The sequence below is a fragment of the Panulirus ornatus genome, chromosome 30 (assembly GCF_036320965.1).
Source record: "Panulirus ornatus isolate Po-2019 chromosome 30, ASM3632096v1, whole genome shotgun sequence".
In the NCBI taxonomy this organism is placed as follows: Eukaryota; Metazoa; Arthropoda; class Malacostraca; order Decapoda; family Palinuridae; genus Panulirus; species Panulirus ornatus.
Genome location: NC_092253.1, coordinates 14,948,479 through 14,971,176, shown reverse-complemented (window position 1 = coordinate 14,971,176; position 22,698 = coordinate 14,948,479). Strand labels below are relative to the sequence as shown.

Below are 22,698 nucleotides of genomic sequence, written 5' to 3'. Positions count from 1 at the left end.
CCCTAACGTGTCGCCAGAGTCCCACATTAGGAGGAGAGTTGAGGAGACCAGCTGTCTGCTAGCAAGTATCAGAATAGCTTTCAAGTACGTGAAGGAAGAAATACTTAGCAAGCTGTTCATCCCCTACATAAGGTCAGAACTAGAGTATGCCTCTAAGGCTTGGTCACCGCACCTGTAGAGGTACATAGAGCTCATAGAGAAGGTCCAGAGGAGGGCAACAATGATGGTACCAGAATCAAAAGTGCCGAGTTACTGGGAAAGGCTGAAGGTTTTACATATGCCCACATTGGAAAAGGGAAGAGTGAGGGGTGACTTTGATTACAACCTTTAAGCATTTCAAATCGATCGATGGATGAACTGATCACAAATTTCAAGATTTTAAACCAGTTTGATGACGTAATCAGCGAACACCTCTTCGAAATGTGTACAACTAGAACAACCAGATGACTTAATGTGAAATTAAGAAAGTTTAAGAGGAACCATCATAGTATATGGATGGTGGATGAATGGAACAGACTTTTGACATTGTAATGTGGATAGTTGAATACACTTTGTACAACCCCTCCCCCCCCGCACAGACAGTTTTACACACACACACACACACACACACACACACACAGTGGCAGACATACGTGTATTACGAAGCAGAACCTCTTCAGTCTGTGGGCAGCACAGGACACAATATCTCACTCCATATTATTTCAAAGTTATTCCCTATGTCACCTGATAACCTGAATATTCGCAAGACCTTGATGAATCTTCGGATCTTCCCGTATCTTTACAAACCCGAACCAATCTGTGGATCTTCCTTTTTTCTGAATCTTTATTGGATAATGATAAAGAAGGACCGGATATTCGTCTGAGGGTTTTTATTGTTTCCATAAGTCATACTACATATTATGCACCCTTCCGCTCTCCACATACAATACTGCTGGAAAATTAGTACGCTCTATATTGACAGAGGACCGAATATAATTTGTTCTTTTATTTTGCTACATATAAACGTAATAACAATACATTTCAATGGTTCGGAAAAAAGTCACAAGAATAGATCCTGTATACAGTTTCCTTCGTGTTAGGAACAAGAATAAATCTTTCTCTCGTACACAGGCGAATATAAGCCTTTAGAAAACACACTTCCCCAAGTTCAGGTTAGCTCAGAGAGGCCTGTGTTTACGCTCTCAGAGAGAGACTATTGAATCTGTGGTCTTGTGGTACGCTATAAATCATGTGGTGCTCAGGTTATGGTACCAAAGTGGTACGTTGAGATCAAGCGGTACTCCGAGCTCTGGCTGTGGTACCACCACGGTAACCCTGACACCAGCAAGCTTCACGGTACGGAGGGACCACTGAGGAGGAGGGGGCACATCTGAGCTACACAGGAGACACGTCTGTGTCTCACAAGTAAATCTCCTGTAAGACTTACAACGCCACATCTAGAAATACCCCGCCTGAGGCCATGAATTGTGGAGCACACTGTATACTGATAATTATCATCCCAGTTATATAATAAATGACATCATACATCTTGAAGAGAAGGTAGTTATAGTGTTTGGTTATAGGTTCTTGTTTTCTTGTTGTACCAGTGTGGCAGAATCTTTGCCTTGGTCCTTGAAGATGCGTTGATGCCTCTAGCAATCCGATGCTCAACTGTTAGAGTAGAATGATGAGACAGGCCAGCTGGATGATGCTGGCCGCTTCTAACAGGGGCTCCGTGAAGACCAACCATCGCCCACTTATCCTGTCAGACGGTACGTGTGAGAGTGTGTGTGTGAGTTATCTTGAGGTCGTCCAACCATTTTTGGTTGGGGAGGGTTGACCGTGGCAGGAGGCAGGGCCCTCCTGGCCACTGGCATAACGTATGAAGTTCATATTATGAACGAAATAGTAGGATGGGGCCAAGCCTCGGTGAGGATGTCTGATGGCAATTGTCAGTGTGGAGTGGTGGTGTTCTGGTGTGTACGGACTGAGTGTCCACCATAACAGGACTGATAAATGATGTCATCAACACAGGAAACAGAGGAAGACACAGAACGATTTTCAGGGTTCAGAGATCATGGGATGATGATGGGTCTGCTGAGGGAACGAAGGCTTGAGAGCTCCACCCTCTCAGGGCTGCGCCGGATTCCTTCACGTCCATGTTCCAATACTGATCAGGAGGCCGAGGACGAGTCTCTATTGCACCTCGGCGGGAGTGTACACCTGGGCCACTTCAGCTTCTACATCTGGACAGTACAGATCAGTGTGACGTTAGAGATGCCAGGGAGATATTCCCCTCCAAGTAATGTACCACAGGTTATCCGTCATCAAAGGCCGCAGTGATCAGCACTGCCGTTTAGACCACGAATGGAGGTCGACGGAAGGGTGACGTGTCAAGGAACCAAGTTACCAACGGTATAATGTCAGATATTGAAGCCAAAATACGAGAGGGTTGGCCTGACGGGCGGGAGGGTGGGTATCGGAGACGGAGGGGATCACATCAAGGTGGAGGAGGAAGGGGAGAGGGTAATGGGCCTCATCGACGTCTCTTCATGGTGTCGAAGTTGTCGAATCCTCCGGTAAACATGTCACTTGAGGAGTCCCAGTCGATGGCGGACCGCTTGTAGAGTGGTCGATTATCCTCTTCCAGGGCGACGAAGGTGTCGCCGCCCACGTCATACGCTTGTACATACCGCCGACTCCTGGACGAGAGGTCGGTCTCGATAGGGGGTTTCACCTCCACCTGCAACATGTCGCTCTCCTCCAGGTTCCTCTTCACGCGTCCCTCCTCCTCCTCTTCGTGCATCTGCTGCAGCATTGCCATTTCGTTCTCTGTCGGCAGCTTCGCTATGGTGTCAGAGACGCCGTAGATCGACCTGGACCCCATCTCTGGACGGAGTTCGTCCGTATCTCGGCCATATTCTACCTCACGCTTTCTTCTCGTGCCCTCCTTCTCTTTTGCTTCCAGTTGTTCAACCTTTTCTTCATCTGATTCCTTCTTTACTACCGGAAAGTCCCCATATCCTCCGCTGGGGTCTGCGTTTCTCTTCATGGTGGAGAAGTCCCCGAATCCTTGACTAAAAGTGTCGCCATGGAAGCCACTCGCCCCCATTCCCATGCGACGCTTTTTCATAGTGGAGAAATCACCGAAGCCTTGGCTGAAGGTGTCGCCATGGAACCCGCTGGCTCCCATTCCCATTCGCCTTTTCTTCATGGTGGAGAAGTCTCCGAAACCTTGGCTGAAGGTGTCTCCATAAAACCCACTGGCTCCCATTCCCAGGCGACGCTTCTTCATGGTGGAGAAGTCACCGAAGCCTTGGCTGAAGGTGTCTCCGTGGAACCCACTTGCTCCCATGCCAAGTCGTCGTTTCTTCATGGTTGAGAAATCCCCGAAACCCTGACTGAAGGTGTCACCGTGGAAGCCGCTGGCTCCCATCCCAAGGCGACGCTTCTTCATGGTGGAGAAATCCCCAAAACCTTGGCTGAAGGTGTCGCCATGGAACCCGCTGGCTCCCATTCCCATTCGCCTCTTTTTCATGGTGGAAAAATCTCCAAAACCTTGGCTAAAGGTATCACCATGGAAGCCACTGGCTCCCATGCCCAGACGACGCTTCTTCATGGTGGAGAAGTCTCCGAAGCCTTGGCTGAAGGTGTCTCCGTGGAACCCACTCGCTCCCATGCCAAGTCGCCTCTTGTTCACGGTAGAGAGGTCAGCGGAGTCAGGTGTGCCGGCGGGGGCTTCATGAGAGGCCGCATCTGACGCCCTGGATTCCAGCATCTGGGATGGTTCAGCCTCCCTCTTGCCTCTCTTCACGGGGGAGAAATCGCCAAAATTGTGAGTGAAAATTCCCTCGTGGAATCCCTGGGCGCCCATGTCGTTAGGTGCCCTCTTCCAGTCGTTGGACGCCAGAGAGAGGAGGTAAGGGTTGATGGATCGTTTGTAGCTGTGCATGAAGTGGTTAGGGATGTACACGTCCAGGTAGGGGTCTTGCTTCTTCATACCACCGCTGAAGAAATGCTGAGGGTAGTAGGTGTCGGCGTACTCGTCCCTCTTGCGCGGCCTGCTGGGGAGGTCCTGCTGGCTATAACCCACGGGGGTCTCACTGCTCCGCTTCACCGTCTTCTTCGCGAAGGTAGACAGAGGGTCGTAACCCACGCTCTGCAGGTAGGGGTTAGAGTACTCGTCCTTCTTGCTCCAAGCCATCATGGGGTCGTAGCCAATGCTCTGCATGTAGGAATCGAAGCCGTCCCTCTTGGCATCTCTCTTGCCCCAAGCCATCATGGGGTCGTAGGCAATAGACTGCATATACGACTCGTAGCCTGGGTCGTAGTCGCTCCTCTTGGCCCAAGCTGACATCGGATCGTAGCCTATGGCGGTCATGTATCCCTCAGAGCCGTCGGTGGAGCGCTTGACGACAGCCTTGGTAGGGAGGGCGGACGACTCGGGCGGTGGTGGTGGTGGGGCGTCCTCCTCCGGGCGGGGCAAGGGAGCCACCCTCTTGGCCCCCTCGGGGAACACGACCGACAGGATGCCTCCTTCACCCTGGACCAAGTCTGTGGAAAAATTACTGGCATTAGAGATGAGTTTACTCGGAATTAGCGAACATGGGTAAACTTTTTTTTACACACACACACACACACACACACACACACATGCGAGGCCCGTGTTGCCAGACTGCATCATCAGTATGTAAATGGACACAAATTGCAGTGATTCAATATATTAAATGAATCCATCCAGACGCAATCTGTTGGGACGGGTCTCCTGCAGACGTGGATCATCTTGCTAAGGTGTGGCGCGGGGCGAGTCTGAGGCATACATCACATCACATTATTCCATGGTAGTGAACAGTAATTGGTTGGTATTGTAACTGCACTGCGTTGAAAATGGGGTTAGGAGGAAGAGGTGGAGGACAAGGCTTGAATTGTTTGTGTACTATGTTGGATTACTTCGTGTGTGTGTGCGTGTGTGTGTGTGTGTGTGTGTGTGTGTATGAGATCAACTATCTATACCCTACAGGGAGGGAGTTCTCCACTCCTCTGGGTCTCGACTCTTGACTTGTCACTATTATTATACAACTTTGGTCACTACTGTATGTTGTTAACAACCTCAGTACCATTGTTATGAGTTCTGGTTGTTCTGTCTGGGCCTCGTTCGAGTAGCCTGTCTCTAGTGATCATATCAGATTGGCTAAAAAACTTTTAAAAGTTGTGGTCGTCACCCATTACTCCTCTCTCTTCCAATTCTCCTTTGCCTCTCACTGGGCTGATCGCCTCGCTACTCTAGCTTCGTCTTCCACACAACCTTCCTTCATCTACTCCTGCGTTGGACATATCCTTCACTTCTTTCCTTCCTGTTATGATCCTACATGGCTATGTAATACGTAGTAATGTCCTCGAATTCCTTCACTGTGTCCTTCCTTGGTGGTGTATATATCAAGATTAAGCTTATCCACGTCGTAGCAACCATCAGGCTCCGTGACTCGCTGCTACTCGCATCTATTTTGCTCGTGCCAACTAAGACCCTACGAGACAAAGGAGTAGAGGTGATCGCTACTCGCTCATTGAGAGAGGCAGCCACCAGCTCTGGGAGACCAACTGTTGCCAACTCAATCCTTCTTCTGAGCCACCCTGAGGAGGAGGAGGAGGGGTGTGGGGGTCTCTGACACACTGTAGCCTGGACAGTGGTGCCATCCACCTGTGGCTTCAGGATGTGTTCCTGAAAGGAGACGCTGTTCTCTGTTCCAGATGAACAAATAAACGAAATGTCTGTTTTGTTATCAGTTGGCCAAGTTTTCTTTTTTTATTTTCCTTTGATCCACCTGGCCTGTAATGTACTATCTAACTTGACCTAACTTGATGTGATCTAACTTTACATTATCTAACTTAATTTAAGTTAGCCCAACCTAATATAGCCTGACTTTATCTGGCTTAACCTAACCTAGCTTAACCTGATCTAACTATACTCATGGGTCAGGTCATGGTACTCACGGGTCAGGTCATGGTACTCAAGGGTCAGGTCGGTACTCACGGGTTAGGTTATGGTACTCACGGGTCAGATCATGGTAATAACGGGTTAGGTCATGGTACTAACGGGTCAGGTCACTTTATTCATGGGTCAGGTCACGGTACTCATGGGTCAGGTCATGATACTCGTATGTCAGGTCATGGTACTCATGGGTCAGTTCACAGTAGTGGAGGAGTTAGGTCACGGCATATACGGGGTCAGGTTATGGTGCACAGGTCATACGTCAGGTCCCAGCCACCAGGCAGGTCATCTCACGTCACTTCCTCCCACATGGAGGGCATTACATCATTAACCTCACCCAGCAAGCAAGAGACGAGAGATCTCATCCCTGAAAGTAGCCTGCCCTGGGCTCGAACCCGCGTTCCTATCGCGAAGTCAATTGGGTTAGCGGAGGACTGTGTTTCATCCCGGAGAGCCTGGAGCCGGCTGTACGCAGGGCACACCGGCTGCCCCTAACACACCGAAATGGTCACCAGACCCATTTCCTAATGCTGGCCGGATAGACGCCAGAGGTCGTATAGATATACATATATTTTTAGCAGGTCTTGTGGCTGGGGTGTCTGGAGCGCCTGGGGTGTGGCTGACGACCAGACACAATCTCCTCCTCATGTACGAGAGGTTTGGTAGAGACGGTCTCGTCTCCTACAGACGTGTGTGTGTGTGTGTGTGTGTGTGTGTGTGTATGTGTGTGTGTGTGAGGGCAATGGATCATCTTCATATTTGCTCGGTGTTGGGAAGTACTGCAAGTGTGTAAAAAGCGTCTGCAGTTCTGCAAGTGTGACACACTTTTACTGAACGTGGGAGACGTTGGCGAGATGACAGGGTGACGGGAGGGAGGCTGGTGCTTCCCCACCACACTCGGGAGGCTGGTGCTTCCCCGCCACACTCGGGAGGCTGGTGCTTCCCCGCCACACTCGGGAGGCTGGTGCTTCCCCACCACACTCGAGAGGCTGGTGCTTCCCCACCACACTCGGGAGGCTGGTGCTTCCCTACCACACTCGGGAGGCTGCTGCTTCCCCACCACACTCGAGAGGCTGGTGCTTCCCCACCACACTCGAGAGGCTGGTGCTTCCCCACCACACTCGAGAGGCTGGTGCTTCCCTACCACACTCGGGAGGCTGGTGCTTCCCCACTACACTCGGAGGGCTGGTGCTTCCTCGCCACACTCGGGAGGCTGGTGCTTCCCTACCACACTCGAGAGGCTGGTGCTTCCCTACCACACTCGGGAGGCTGGTGCTTCCCCGCCACACTCGGGAGGCTGGTGCTTCCCTACCACACTCGGGAGGCTGTTGCTTCCCCACCACACTCGGGAGGCTGGTGCTTCCTCGCCACAACGGGGAGGTTGGTGCTTCCCCACCACACTCGGAAGGCTGGTGCTTCCTCGCCACACTCGGGAGGCTGGCGCTTCCCCACCACACTCGGGAGGCTGCTGCTTCCCCACCACACTCGGGAGGCTGGTGCTTCCCCACCACACTGGGGAGGCTGGTGCTTCCCCACCACACTCGGGAGGCTGCTGCTTCCCCACCACACTCGGGAGGCTTGTGCTTCCCCACCACACTCGGGAGGCTGGTGCTTCCCCACCACACTCGAGAGGCTGGTGCTTCCCCACCACACTCGAGAGGCTGGTGCTTCCCCACCACACTCGGGAGGCTGGTGCTTCCCCACCACACTCGAGAGGCTGGTGCTTCCCCACCACACTCGGGAGGCTGGTGCTTCCCTACCACACTGGGGAGGCTGGTGCTTCCTCACCACACTCGGGAGGCTGGTGCTTCCCCACCACACTCGGGAGGCACAGCCATGACCCTGTGTCGTCCTCAGTGTACCGTGTATACCACCCGGCCAGGGAGGTTATTCCTGTACTGAAGGACGGCGTCTGTGGGGAAAATTTATTTACAACCCCTCAACAAACCCATCCCCGAACCTCACAGGTTGTGGCTGCAGTCTTGCTGGGTCACCACGAAGGCCTCGCTGCTGTACCCTCACCATCCCTTATGTGACGTGTTCGCTACTCTTGACACTGACCTCGCTACATCTGGCTTTGTTGACATTCATCTGTCACATCTCAGGCCAGGGAAATAATAATGTTGTATTCATATTAGGATATTTATGACCACAATCTTTGTAGGAAGGTCCAGACTACCGTCTACGGAGGAAATGATGTCTGTTCAGCCAGAGAACAGTGGGTTAATAGAACGTTCAACCACACCGTGTGACACAAGTCAGGACCACAAATGAATTGAAAGCTAAATTCAAGAAACACCCACCAGACAAGTAAAAAGAATTGGTCTAGGATTAAATAAACTCACCAAAACGTAAATGTACACGTCAGTATAAGCGTGAGAGTCATTATAAGTGGCACTGAGAGAGCATAATTACCTTCTCACGCGGTCCACTCATAGAGCATTTCAACCCCTGACATTTGTTACCAGTTTTTGAACATCAGAAAAACCCCGGACCTGAGCTGTGCTGGTGCCACTCTGCGAGAGTGTGTGTTGACGACAGTCCTGGGTCTCTCTCGTGTATAACATATGACCACTGTGCTCCCCGGGTGTACTGAGGGCGACACAAGGACACATAACGAGTGCCTATAAAGACGGGTATCTCCAGGGGCGTCATACCGGAGCCACTCGCTGGGGACTGCCGTAAGTCAGCTCAGACTCGTGATGTCAGGATTGTACGTGAAGGAGTGAGTCTGGCTCACTAGGAGGAAAGCCTGAGGATAGTGGAGGACGAAGGTGGCGTGGAGGCAGGTCCCAGTACCCTATGGTTCCATGGGATCAGGAAAATGAGGGAATTTGATTTTCCTTCAATTATTCCAGAGCTCAGCAGCCTGGAGGTGGTGAGCGGGGGCAATGAGAATGAGATGTTCCGACTTTCCATTAATCTTACCAGGGTCTGATGAGGGAGGGAGGCGGCCAACCCCCAACACTGAAAATGTGGGGTTCCTTACACCATCCTGGGACCAGGTGGCTCAAGACAGAATCTTACAGGCCTCGTTTGACCCGTGATCCACCGAGGAGGTGGGTCGATTTTCCCGACTCGCAATTGATTATGATTTTAACAATCTTGTTTGCGCCTCCCACTCAAGCATTCCCGTCCAACTTCAGCTTATCTTGGAGAAAATTGATCCTCCCAGCTCACACCATGTGGCCATCCGTCGTCTGTTTTGATTCGAAAGTGACCATTGTATTGGTCACGCCCACCACAGCATATAACCAACACCCACTTTCTCAGTATGAGTTAATTACTACTAATTACGACCGCGTCATCTAAAGAACCACTTGAGCGCCTGTGAGCACCCCCCCCCTTACACACACACACAGCTTCAAACACACCCTCCCCCCCCCTTTGGTTTAGGGGGGACCCTGAAAATGAAATGACCCAACCCACCTTACATCATGCCGGGGGCCCCCGTAATGTGTGTGAGGGAGGGTCGGGAAGATCCAGTCGTCCATCCGTCATCATTGAAGATTTACAATCGTGGCGAACTCGCGAGGCGGTGTGGAAACTACCAGACTAACCAGGATCACGTGACCAGGGTCTGGTCTACGGTGGGGGAGGAAGGGGGAGGGGGAGGGGGAAGGGGCTGGGGGAAGGGGGGAGAAGGTGGATTACGCGCTCCTGAATGTGATGATAAGTGCACCACACACGCACGTGCACGTGTGGGAAGTGCACACCACACGCACGTGCATGTGTGGTAAGTGCACACCACACGCACGTGCATATGTGGTAAGTGCACACCACACGCACGTGCATATGTGGTAAGTGCACACCACACGCACGTACACGTGTGGTAAGTGCACACCACACGCACGTGCATGTGTGGTAAGTGCACACCACACGCACGTGCATGTGTGGTAAGTGCACACCACACGCACGTGCACGTGTGGTATGGTAAGGACGCGCTGGGGATTTTCGTGGAACTTAACATTCATTGAATCATTTGGACCTTGAGTTGAATGGCTAATATTAGATGTGTTCTTAGAAAACTGAATACAACGTTTGTATTGAAGTAAGTCTGCTGGGGGACGGGCGACCACCTCTCAATAGATGGAATTTTATGATATTTCAATAAATAAAACAACCGATAACAATAATCAATAAAACAACCGATAAGAATAATCAATAAAACAACCGATAACAATAATCAATAAAACAACCGATAACAATAATCAATAAAACAACCGATAACAATAATCAATAAAACAACCGATAACAATAATCAATAAAACAACCGATAAGTATAATCAATAAAACAACCGATAACAATAATCAAAAAAGTTTGGTCGATAAAGAGATTTCGTTATGACATCAGTGGTTTGGGAAGCAGTCGACTCTACATACATACATGCATACATGTATACATACATATATGCATATACATACATATACATCTGTCTTCCCCTTGGACCACGCCCCCCTCGGGGCCCCCGGCCCCCCCAGCTCCCCCCCTCCCCTCCTGGGTACGTCCGTGTGCATAGATGACCACACGACAACCTCCCCCCCCCTCCCCTCCCCCCCCACCATCAGCAAGAGGGTCGTGACCCCGATCTTAGAATGACTATGGTTATGGTACCGGGTTATGGTACCGGGTTATGGTACCGGGTTATGGTACAGGGTTATAGTACCGGGTTATGGTACCGGGTTATGGTACCGGGTTATGGTACCGGGTTATGGTGCCGGGTTATGGTACCGGGTTATGGTACCGGGTTATGGTGCCGGGTTATGGTACCGGGTTATGGTGCCGGGTTATGGTACAGGGTTATGGTACCGGGTTATGGTACTGGGTTATGGTGCCGGGTTATGGTACAGGGTTATGGTACCGGGTTATGGTACTGGGTTATGGTACAGGGTTATGGTACCGGGTTATGGTACTGGGTTATGGTACAGGGTTATGGTACCGGGTTATGGTACAGGGTTATGGTACAGGGTTATGGTACCGGGTTATGGTACAGGGTTATGGTACCGGGTTATGGTACCGGGTTATGGTACCGGGTTATGGTACCGGGTTGTGGTACCGGGTTATGGTACCGGGTTATGGTACCGGGTTATGGTACCGGGTTATGGTACAGGGCTATGGTACAGGGTTATGGTACCGGGTTATGGTACCGGGTTATGGTACCGGGTTATGGTACCGGGTTATGGTGCCGGGTTATGGTACCGGGTTATGGTACCGGGTTATGGTACAGGGCTATGGTACAGGGTTATGGTACCGGGTTATGGTACCGGGTTATGGTACCGGGTTATGGTACCGGGTTATGGTACAGGGCTATGGTACAGGGTTATGGTACCGGGTTATGGTACCGGGTTATGGTACCGGGTTATGGTACCGGGTTATGGTGCCGGGTTATGGTACAGGGTTATGGTACCGGGTTATGGTACAGGGTTATGGTACAGGGTTATGGTACCGGGTTATGGTACCGGGTTATGGTGCCGGGTTATGGTACAGGGTTATGGTACCGGGTTATGGTACCGGGTTATGGTACAGGGTTATGGTACCGGGTTATGGTACCGGGTTATGGTACCGGGTTATGGTACCGGGTTATGGTACCGGGTTATGGTACAGGGTTATGGTACAGGGTTATGGTACCGGGTTATGGTACCGGGTTATGGTACTGGGTTATGGTACAGGGTTATGGTACCGGGTTATGGTGCCGGGTTATGGTGCCGGGTTATGGTACCGGGTTATGGTACAGGGTTATGGTACCGGGTTATGGTACAGGGTTATGGTACCGGGTTATGGTACCGGGTTATGGTACCGGGTTATGGTACCGGGTTGTGGTACCGGGTTATGGTACCGGGTTATGGTACCGGGTTATGGTACCGGGTTATGGTACAGGGCTATGGTACAGGGTTATGGTACCGGGTTATGGTACCGGGTTATGGTACCGGGTTATGGTACCGGGTTATGGTGCCGGGTTATGGTACCGGGTTATGGTACCGGGTTATGGTACAGGGCTATGGTACAGGGTTATGGTACCGGGTTATGGTACCGGGTTATGGTACCGGGTTATGGTACCGGGTTATGGTACAGGGCTATGGTACAGGGTTATGGTACCGGGTTATGGTACCGGGTTATGGTACCGGGTTATGGTACCGGGTTATGGCCGGGTTATGGTACCGGGGTTATGGTACCGGGTTATGGTACAGGGTTATGGTACCGGGTTATGGTACCGGGTTATGGTACAGGGTTATAGTACTGGGTTATGGTACAGGGTTATGGTACCGGGTTATGGTACCGGGTTATGGTACCGGGTTATGGTACCGGGTTATGGTACAGGGTTATGGTACAGGGTTATGGTACCGGGTTATGGTACCGGGTTATGGTACCGGGTTATGGTACCGGGTTATGGTACCGGGTTATGGTACAGGGTTATGGTACCGGGTTATGGTACCGGGTTATGGTACAGGGTTATGGTACCGGGTTATGGTACCGGGTTATGGTACAGGGTTATGGTACCGGTTATGGTACAGGGTTATGGTACCGGGTTATGGTACCGGGTTATGGTACAGGGTTATGGTACCGGGTTATGGTACCGGGTTATGGTACCGGGTTATGGTACCGGGTTATGGTACAGGGTTATGGTACCGGGTTATGGTACCGGGTTATGGTACAGGGTTATAGTACCGGGTTATGGTACAGGGTTATGGTACCGGGTTATGGTACCGGGTTATGGTACCGGGTTATGGTACAGGGTTATGGTACAGGGTTATGGTACCGGGTTATGGTACCGGGTTATGGTACCGGGTTGTGGTACCGGGTTATAGTACAGGGTTATGGTGCTGGGTTATGGTACCGGGTTATGGTACCGGGTTATGGTACCGGGTTATGGTACAGGGTCATGGTGCCGGGTTATGGTACAGGGTTATAGTACCGGGTTATGGTACCGGGTTATAGTACCGGGTTATGGTACCGGGTTATGGTACAGGGTTATGGTACCGGGTTATGGTACCGGGTTATGGTACAGGGTTATGGTACCGGGTTATGGTACCGGGTTATGGTACAGGGTTATGGTACCGGGTTATGGTACCGGGTTATGGTACAGGGTTATGGTACCGGGTTATGGTACAGGGTTATGGTACCGGGTTATGGTACCGGGTTATGGTACAGGGTTATGGTACCGGGTTATGGTACCGGGTTATGGTACCGGGTTATGGTACAGGGTTATGGTACAGGGTTATGGTACCGGGTTATGGTACCGGGTTATGGTACCGGGTTATGGTACAGGGTTATGGTACCGGGTTATGGTACAGGGTTATGGTACCGGGTTATGGTACCGGGTTATGGTACCGGGTTATGGTACCGGGTTATGGTACAGGGTTATGGTACAGGGTTATGGTACCGGGTTATGGTACAGGGTTATGGTACAGGGTTATGGTACCGGGTTATGGTACCGGGTTATGGTACAGGGTTATGGTACCGGGTTATGGTACCGGGTTATGGTACCGGGTTATGGTACAGGGTTATGGTACCGGGTTATGGTACCGGGTTATGGTACAGGTTTTGCGATGTTGCTGCTCTGTACGAATATTTTGCTCATGACATTTGGTATTTGACCTGATCGATGAATATTTGTACCTTCGCCATATGCTGTATATGGTTGAATTTTCTTCAAAGATCCTTCCGTGGGTAAGATGTGTGGGTAAGGTGTGTGGGTAAGGTGTGTGGGTAAGGTGTGTGGGTAAGATGTGTGGGTAAGGTGTGTGGGTAAGATGTGTGGGTAAGGTGTGTGGGTAAGATGTGTGGGTAAGGTGTGTGGGTAAGGTGTGTGGGTAAGATGTGTGGGTAAGGTGTGTGGGTAAGATGTGTGGGTAAGGTGTGTGGGTAAGGTGTGTGGGTAAGGTGTGTGGGTAAGGTGTGTGGGTAAGGTGTGTGGGGGATAGAATGATTTCGCTCTGTGGTCCCAAAATCTTTGATAAACGATTATCAGGAACCCAAATATCCCAGCCACATCACCATGTGGAGGATCTATCGACCAAGTTGGCTGATTATGTCGACTGCCAGGGTCACGTGGAGGACGTCAGCATCATGTGACAGCCCTCGGTCAGCAGGACCACCTCCTTCGTCAGGCGTTGAGAATAATTTTCCACGACCTCCAGGCGCTCCCGAAGCAGGGGTGACCGTGGGGTTCTGCTGGGGGGGAGGGGGAGGCGTGGGCTTCAGCGAGACTGGAGAGCGTCTGGGAAGTATCTCGTTCCCCGAGGAAGGTGATAAGAGATTATCCGGTTGGTAGATGTAGTTTTGACGTTGACGGCCTTAATGACCCTGGTAGTTGATAGGGCTCAGCCAATCGGGAGGGAGATCGCCTTACTTTAAGAGCTAGTCGAAGCTGATTGGCTGTGTGGCCATTGATCGGTCTCAATTGTAAGTTGTTTACATTAATTTGTACTCTGGAACCATTTCCCAAGATAATTGCTCGTGTCATACGTAATTACGAATGTCGTTTGCTTTCCGAAAGACACGCATAGACAGACAGACAGACAGACGGAGATATACACACAGAGACAACACAAAGACAACACAAATACAGAATTCTCGACCCCTGGTAATACACAGTTCAAAATCACAGACACACAAGGCATTAATCTAATTCTGGGACACAAGTTAGAGTTCCATGAACGAATTACAAAATTCTCGCGCTCGTCAGACAGATTCGAATTAAGCAGAGGAGCTCAGGGACCATCTGGTTATTACGAAACTAAGTGGTCTATCATCCCCTCCTAATGGAACGCCACTGACCACGTAGTTTTGCCACTATAATAGATGACAGCTTTAGAAAATGGGAATATTGACCTGAATTCATCAGGAACTGTGACGAAGAGTTAGACAGTTTGATACATGTATGTGTCGTGTTCGCCAGCCATGAACCAACTTCACTCCACACCCTCCACAACGCGTCCCCACCCCTCACCCTCCACAACGCGTCACCACCCCTCACCCTCCACAACGTGTCCCCACCCCTCACCCTCCACAAAGGGCCCCCACCCCTCACACTCCACAACGTGTCCTCACTCCTCACCCTCCACAAAGTGTCCTCACTCCCCACCCTCCACAAAGTGTCCTCACTCCTCACCCTCCACAAAGTGTCCTCATTCCCTCACCCTCCACAAAGTGTCCTCACTCCTCACCCTCCACAAGTGTCCTCACTCCTCACCCTCCACAAAGTGTCCATACCCCTCCCACTCCACAAAGTGTCCTCACTCCTCCCCCTCCACAAAGTGTCCTCATTCCCTCACCCTCCACAAGGTGTCCTCACTCCTCACCCTCCACAAAGTGTTCTCACTCCTCACACTCCACAAAGTGTCCTCACTCCTCACCCTCCACAAAGTGTCCTCATTCCCTCACCCTCCACAAAGTGTGCTCACTTCTCACCCTCCACAAAGTGTTCTCACTCCTCACCCTCCACAAAGTGTCCTCATCCCTCACCCTCCACAAAGTGTCCTCATTCCTCACCCTCCACAAAGTGTTCTCATTCCTCACCCTCCACAAAGTGTCCTCACTCCTCACCCTCCACAAAGTTTCCTCACTCCTCACCCTCCACAAAGTGTTCTCACTCCTCACCCTCCACAAAGTGTCCTCACTCCCCACCCTCCACAAAGTGTCCTCACTCCTCACCCTCCACAAAGTGTCCCCACCCCTCGCCCTTCACAAAGTGTCCCCACCCCTCACCCTCCACAACGTGTCCTCACTCCTCACCCTCCACAAAGTGTCCTCATTCCCTCACCCTCCACACAGTGTCCTCACTCCTCACCCTCCACAAAGTGTCCTCACTCCTCACCCTCCACAAAGTGTCCTCACTCCTCACCCTCCACAAAGTGTCCTCATTCCCTCACCCTCCACAAAGTGTCCTCACTCCTCACCCTCCACAAAGTGTCCTCACTCCTCACCCTCCACAAAGTGTCCTCACTCCCCACCCTCCACAAAGTGTCCTCACTCCTCACCCTCCACAAAGTGTCCTCATTCCCTCACCCTCCACAAAGTGTCCTCACTCCTCACCCTCCACAAAGTGTCCTCACTCCTCACCCTCCACAAAGTGTCCTCATTCCCTCACCCTCCACAAAGTGTCCTCATTCCTCACCCTCCACAAAGTGTCCTCACTCCCCACCCTCCACAAAGTGTCCTCACTCCTCACCCTCCACAGAGTGTCCTCACTCCTCACCCTCCACAAAGTGTCCTCACTCCCCACCCTCCACAAAGTGTCCTCACTCCTCACCCTCCACAAAGTGTCCTCATTCCCTCACCCTCCACAAAGTGTCCTCACTCCTCACCCTCCACAAAGTGTCCTCACTCCTCACCCTCCACAAAGTGTCCTCATTCCCTCACCCTCCACAAAGTGTCCTCACTCCTCACCCTCCACAAAGTGTCCTCACTCCCCACCCTCCACAAAGTGTCCTCACTCCTCGCCCTCCACAAAGTGTCCTCACTCCTCATCCTCCACAAAGTATCCTCACTCCTCACCCTCCACAAAGTGTCCTCATCCGTCACCCTCCACAAAGTGTCCTCATCCGTCACCCTCCACAAAGTGTCCTCACTCCTCACCCTCCACAAAGTGTCCTCATTCCCTCACACTCCACAAAGTGTCCTCATTCCTCACTCTACACAAAGTGTCCTCACTCCTCACCCTCCACAAAGTGTCCCCAACCCTCACCCTCCACAAAGTGTCCTCACTCCTCACCCTCCACAAAGTGTCCTCATCCCTCACCCTCCACAAAGTGTCCTCATTCCTTACCCTCCACAAAGTGTCCTCACTTCTCACCCTCCACAAAGTGTCCTCACTCCTCACCCTCCACAAAGTGTCCTCACTCCTCACCCTCCACAAACTGTCCTCATTTCCTCACCCTCCACAAAGTGTCCTCACTCCTCACCCTCCACAAAGTGTCCTCACTCCTCACCCTCCACAAAGTGTCCTCACTCCTCACCCTCCACAAAGTGTCCCCACCCCTCACCCTCCACAAAGTGTCCTCACCCCTCACCCTCCACAAAGTGTCCCCACCCTTCACCCTCCACAAAGTGTCCTCACTCCTCACCCTCCACAAAGTGTCCTCACTCCTTACCCTCCACAAAGTGTCCTCATTTTCTCACCCTCCACAAAGTGTCCTCACTCCTTACCCTCCACAAAGTGTCCTCATTCCCTCACTCTCCACACAGTGTCCTCACTCCTCACCCTCCACAAGTGTCCTCATTCCCTCACCCTCCACAAAGTGTCCCTACCCCTCACCCTCCACAAAGTGTCCCCACCCCTCATCCTCCACAAAGTGTCCTCATTCCCTCACCCTCCTCACAGTCCCACAACGGGTGTGCGTCGTGAGTTCCCGGGGAAGATAATACGAGGTTGTGTTCACCTCATCACGAGATCATCCACCGCGAGTTAGCTTCCAGGAACATTACGCAACAGTATCAACTCCTCCACGTAACGACCCCCATATACACAGGAGTACGACTCTCCAGCACACGGCGTTACGACCTTTCCAAGTACAATGGTGTGATACCTGACGTGACTCTCAAGGGTCGGGTCAGAGAACAGGCCATCCATACCCCTACTTAAGGGTCGTACCTTCTTGTTCAAGGGTCGTACCATCGTGCTCAGGGGTTATACCATCATGCTCAGGGGTCGTACCTTCGTGCTCAGGAGCCGTACCGTCGTCCTCAAGGGTCGTGCTGTCGTGCTCAGGGGTTATACCATCGTGCTCAAGGGTCGTACCTTCGTGCTCAGGAGCCGTACCGTCGTCCTCAAGGGTCGTGCTGTCGCCCTCAAGGGTCGTGCTGTCGCCCTCAAGGGTCGTGCCGTCGTCCTCAAGGGTCGTACCGTCGTGCTCAAGGGTCGTACTGTCGTCCTTTAGGGTTGTCTTGTCGTTCTCAAGTATTCGATTAAATATTCCGTTTTCTATATCATCCTCAACGAAAATGAACCTACTCCTCTGACGGACATCCTCTACAAACTCTTATCATAACACTGTTCAACGTCCTGGTATTATCATAACACTGTTCAACGTCCTGGTATTATCATAACACTGTTCAACGTCCTGGTATTATCATAACACTGTTCAACGTCCTGGTATTATCATAACACTGTTCAACGTCCTGGTATTATCATAACACTGTTCAACGTCCTGGTATTATCATAACACTGCTCAACGTCCTGGTATTCGAAAACTTAATGTAAACTTATTCGTTGATCAGAAACTCTGTGAATATTCGTCTATCAGTCCTCCAGTCCAACAAATCTTCCAATAAGAAATAACGTAGACCTCGGGCGATGGCTAATGACGGCAGAATACATCATGATATTCATTAATATGTAGAGCAATATGTACTCCTCTGAGTAGGTGTATGGGTGATGATGGGGTCGATGTAAACTCCAGTGTATGTTAAGGTCTCGGGGAGCTTCGCAGGGGAGGATGTGTCCTGTAGACTTGTGTAGATCTGTATTTATGGATTGGAAGTTTGTAGGTAGCATATGTAGATGTATGAGGGGTTAGGGTGTCAATGTACGGGGGAAATGCGTGGATGTACGGGGGTAGTGCGTGGATGTACGGGGGTAGTGCGTGGATGTACGAGGGTAGTGTGTGGATGTTCCGGGGGTAGTATACGGATGTACGTGGGTAAGATCAGACTCACCTTCATCAGTGTCTTGCTGTGAGTGTAGCGCAGGTGGGTGGGTGGTTCGGGTGTAGAGAACCTCCTGAGACCCGTCCGGAGTATGTGGGAGTGGCGTTGGTGACTGGGCCACGCCCAGGGCCACGCCCACTTGGATAAGCATGACCCATGCTACCAGACCCTAGGGAGAGAAGGTGGGAGTTAAGATAACAGATATATGGATACAGAGACAAGTCGACGTGGTATTTTGGTTTGTCATAATATTAAGAACTTATCACGCCCAAGATGCCACAATTAGCTTCTCGTCTGTATCTGTGTGTCTATGTATCTTCATCTGTATCTCTGTGTCTGTATGTGTCTGTGTCTGTATATGTGTGTCTGTGTGTGTATATCTGTGTATATGTGTTTCTGTATGTGTGTGTGTGTGTTGTGTCTGTATCTGTGTGTCTGTGTGCCAGTGTCTGTGTCCATCTCTCGTGAGGACCACAGGGAATGGCTACACCACAACACAGTTCACCATAACGTTACGAGGCACAGAGGTGGTAAAGAACGGGACGTTCATTTGTTGCACAGACGACACACAGAGTCGAGTACAACCATGGCGTCAAGATGAAGACAGAGGAGGAGAAAAAATGCATTTAAAAAATTAGAAAGATCTGAAAGCATTTGACAAATGGAAAGTAGAATTTGACGCAAAAATTAGAATAAGGAAGTTATGGAAAGATGATGACAGAGATGGTAACACAGATAAGCTCTGGCTGGAGTCTTATCTCCCCCCCCCCCTTTGTGTCATTGTGGGCGGGGTGGGGAGGGGGGGGGGGCGGAGGGAGAGAGAGTTGGTATTTTAAACACGTTGATCAACATTTTAATTACATCTATCTGGTGGGATTATCCTCCACGTTTGGTGGTTGGAATTTTAATTAGAGTAATTAACAACGGATTTTTTTTTCAGTTTCTAAATTTTAATCTTATTTCAAAATACTCCCTGTGTGTGTGTGTATGTGTGTGGGTGTGTGTGTGTGTAGACGTACACATACGTACAGACAGGCAATCTACACACACACACACACACACACACACACACACCCTAACTACTCTTCAAAACTCGGGTCAAGATATACCTACAACACAGACCAATCTTGGGGCAGAGATGTGTAGGTATGATCTCGAGTATACCACTATGTACCAGAGGATGATCTCTACTGGTATATACAAGTGGTATACTGGATGATGGTTCAGCCACTCATGCCTGTGTTTACCATACTCTCCATCATTATAATAATAATAATAATAATAATGATAATAATAATAATAATAATGACAATAATAAAAATAGTAATAATGATAATGATAATAATAATGATAATAATAATAATGATGATAACAATAACAATTTTATTGATAATGATGATAATAATGATAATGATATCAATAGTGATAATAATAGTAATGATAATAATGATCATAATAATTCTGATGATAGTGATGATAATAACAATAATATTAACAATAACAATGGTAATGATGATAATAATGATAATCTTATTAGATTAACTGCAGCCAAACACTTAAACATAGGGAGAACACACATACAGTGTAAACAGCTTTACGATGGAGTAGTTAAACAGCCAGGTTTTGTACCCTCGCTGAGGTGGCTGCTTACTGGTTGCTGATGATGTTCACAGTAGTTAGGATAAGGCCACTTTTATAGCGGCCTGTACCACCCCGGATGGGCTTGATGAGGTTGTGGTGCCGAACTATAGCTAAGGGAACGAGGTATCTCTGATAACAGAAGGTGATGGTGGTGGGGGTGGTGCACTAGCTTCTTCCCTAAGTGAAGGATGAGGATCCAAGGAGTCGGTTGGAAGCTGCAGGGAGGACCCAGCTACCTCTAGTGATGTGGTGTGAGAGGGACAGATGATGATCCTGTGTGCCCCATACCTGCACGTATACTATTATCCCTTGTTGTGTGGTAGACCGGGGAGATGATCCAGTAACTGGACTCCACTGCTTATGAGAAGACACCAGCGGCGAGGGTGCACCATCCTAGTCCAATCTCGTCAAATGATATCTCAACCTTGGAGCTGTAAGACCCCCCCCCCACCCCCTCGAGAAGGGATCCTGGATTTATCCTTGTGGTAAGCCCAGGTGAGGAAGGCATAAGAGTGTCTGGGAAGATGACAAGTTGTGCAGGTGTTCTTCATTTCAGGTGGAGGGAGTCATGAATCGACCTATGATTGTTGGAAGATCTTATGTTGGTGCTGGCGTGTTCCCTCCAGCTTAGTTGCTTCCGCAAACTGACCTGGAGGAACTTGGTGAACTACACACTATGCAGGAGGCTCGGGGCTTGGTCAGACGGTAGGAGGAGGTATAGTCTTGGAGGCACGGCGGACGTGCGTACCTGGTCGGTGGTGGCGCTGTTAGCAGTGGTTCACCTCTGTAGGTCTGTGAGGATCGCCCTGGGATCTGTGTACAGTCGGGAGGGCTGTTGCCGAGGCTGATGCTAATGGCGGAGTTGTCGAGGTACTTTGCTGAAGTGGGTGAGTCCATCAGGGCAGCATGTGTGAGTATGATGAAGCACACGGGACTCATCGCTGTGGCCCGGGGCAGGCGACAGGTGAGGGGTGGCGATGGTGGAGATGGGCCCTCGGAGGCGAGTGTGTGTGTGTGTGTGTATGTGTGTGTGTGTGTGTGTGTGTGTGTATCTGCTATCGCGGGTGGTGCTGTGCCCGTGTCTTCTCTCACTTAAATAACTGTGGGTGATGTAGATATACATACATACATACATATATACATACGTATATATGTATGAGTAAGGGCTTTGGTGGAAGACGTCCTTGGGTGCTAAACTGAAATTTATCATTTGGATGTATTTACACACACACACACACAGACACCACGTGTTACCGGACTCCTCCTGCTCTAGGTTACGCTTCGAGCGAAAAATATCCTTTGGCGAGACTGTATCTCAGGGAGGGGAGTCTCATCAAATAAGTGCTCACTCCAGAGGAGTCTACATTTCCCCGCTATTGGAAGTAGCGCAGCCTTAGGCTGCAGGAGTCTTTGGAAAGGCCCTGGGTAACACCAGGGCTCTTTCATAGAAATTGGTCCTGGGGTAATTATGAATATGGTAAGTGGGGGGCGAAGGGTCTGGGGGCAATGAGGAATGTATAGAGGGAGAGGTCAGGTCACTACTGGAAAGGCGACAATGGGTATGTTTGAGAGTAAAGTGGTTCACAAGATGTTGTATGGTTGCGAGGCATGGGCTATATAGATGGAGACGTGTGGAGGAGGGTGGATGGGTTATAGATGAAATTTCTAAGGTGTGAGGTAGTTAAAACGACTGAATATTAAAAGGGTAAGAGAGAGGTGTGGAAATAAGACGAGTGTGGTTGAGAGAGCAGAATAGGGTGTGCTGAAATGGTTTGGTCGTATGGAGAATTGGTTCTCTGATGGTTGGAGGGATTCTCCGATGGTTGGAGGGATTCTCCGATGGTTGGAGGGATTCTCCCTTGAAGTTCACATTCTTTTTTTACCATGAAGGCTTAAGTCACGAACAAAAGTCCACATCAAGGTCGGGCCTTAACTGAAATATAGAGATGTTGATAAAAGGGAAAAAGAAGAGACAAGGGAAAGTATTTACGAATGTTGGAGGAAGTGTAAAACCTGTCTTTTCCAAAGCGTCAGGTAATAGTTATTGGGTAAGACGTGGGAAGGTAGAGTGCAAGGTGTCTGAGATGTCTGGGTGGGGTCAGTAAGCCGAAAGATTTGTTGAGAGGATTGTAAGATGTGTCGTAATGATCCTATGATAGACGGAAGAAGCTTTATATCATCTTATAATGATATTAACTTTTGGCAGAGGCATTAAGTAACATTTTCCCGCTCTTTCTCTGTCATCATGTATTTTTCCATCCTAGAAGGGGGAGAACTTATGAGCTCAGCGATGGTTCTGCATGAGTTATCTACAGAGGCGGACTACGTGTGTGACAGTTCATATCTTCTGTGGACGCTGAGAGGAACCAGATGGCGGGCACCTGGAAGGCAGTCGCGTCTGTTTCCACTTTCGTTACAGGGTGACAAATCGAATGGTTCC

The 22,698-nt window shown here is 50.2% G+C and overlaps 1 protein-coding gene across 1 annotated transcript in view; it reads right to left on the bottom strand.

The window, feature by feature from the left end:
- Window positions 1-854: 854 nt before the first annotated feature.
- The window catches only part of LOC139758422 (uncharacterized), a 479,160-nt gene continuing 457,316 nt past the window's right edge, over window positions 855-22,698 (bottom strand). Inside the window, exons 2-3 of the mRNA XM_071679811.1 lie at window positions 18,627-18,786; window positions 855-4,533 (exon numbers count right to left, since the gene is read on the bottom strand). Coding sequence (XP_071535912.1) covers window positions 2,516-4,533; window positions 18,627-18,786 — 2,178 coding nt within the window. The 3' untranslated portion in view covers window positions 855-2,515. The remainder of the gene's footprint in view (window positions 4,534-18,626; window positions 18,787-22,698) is intronic.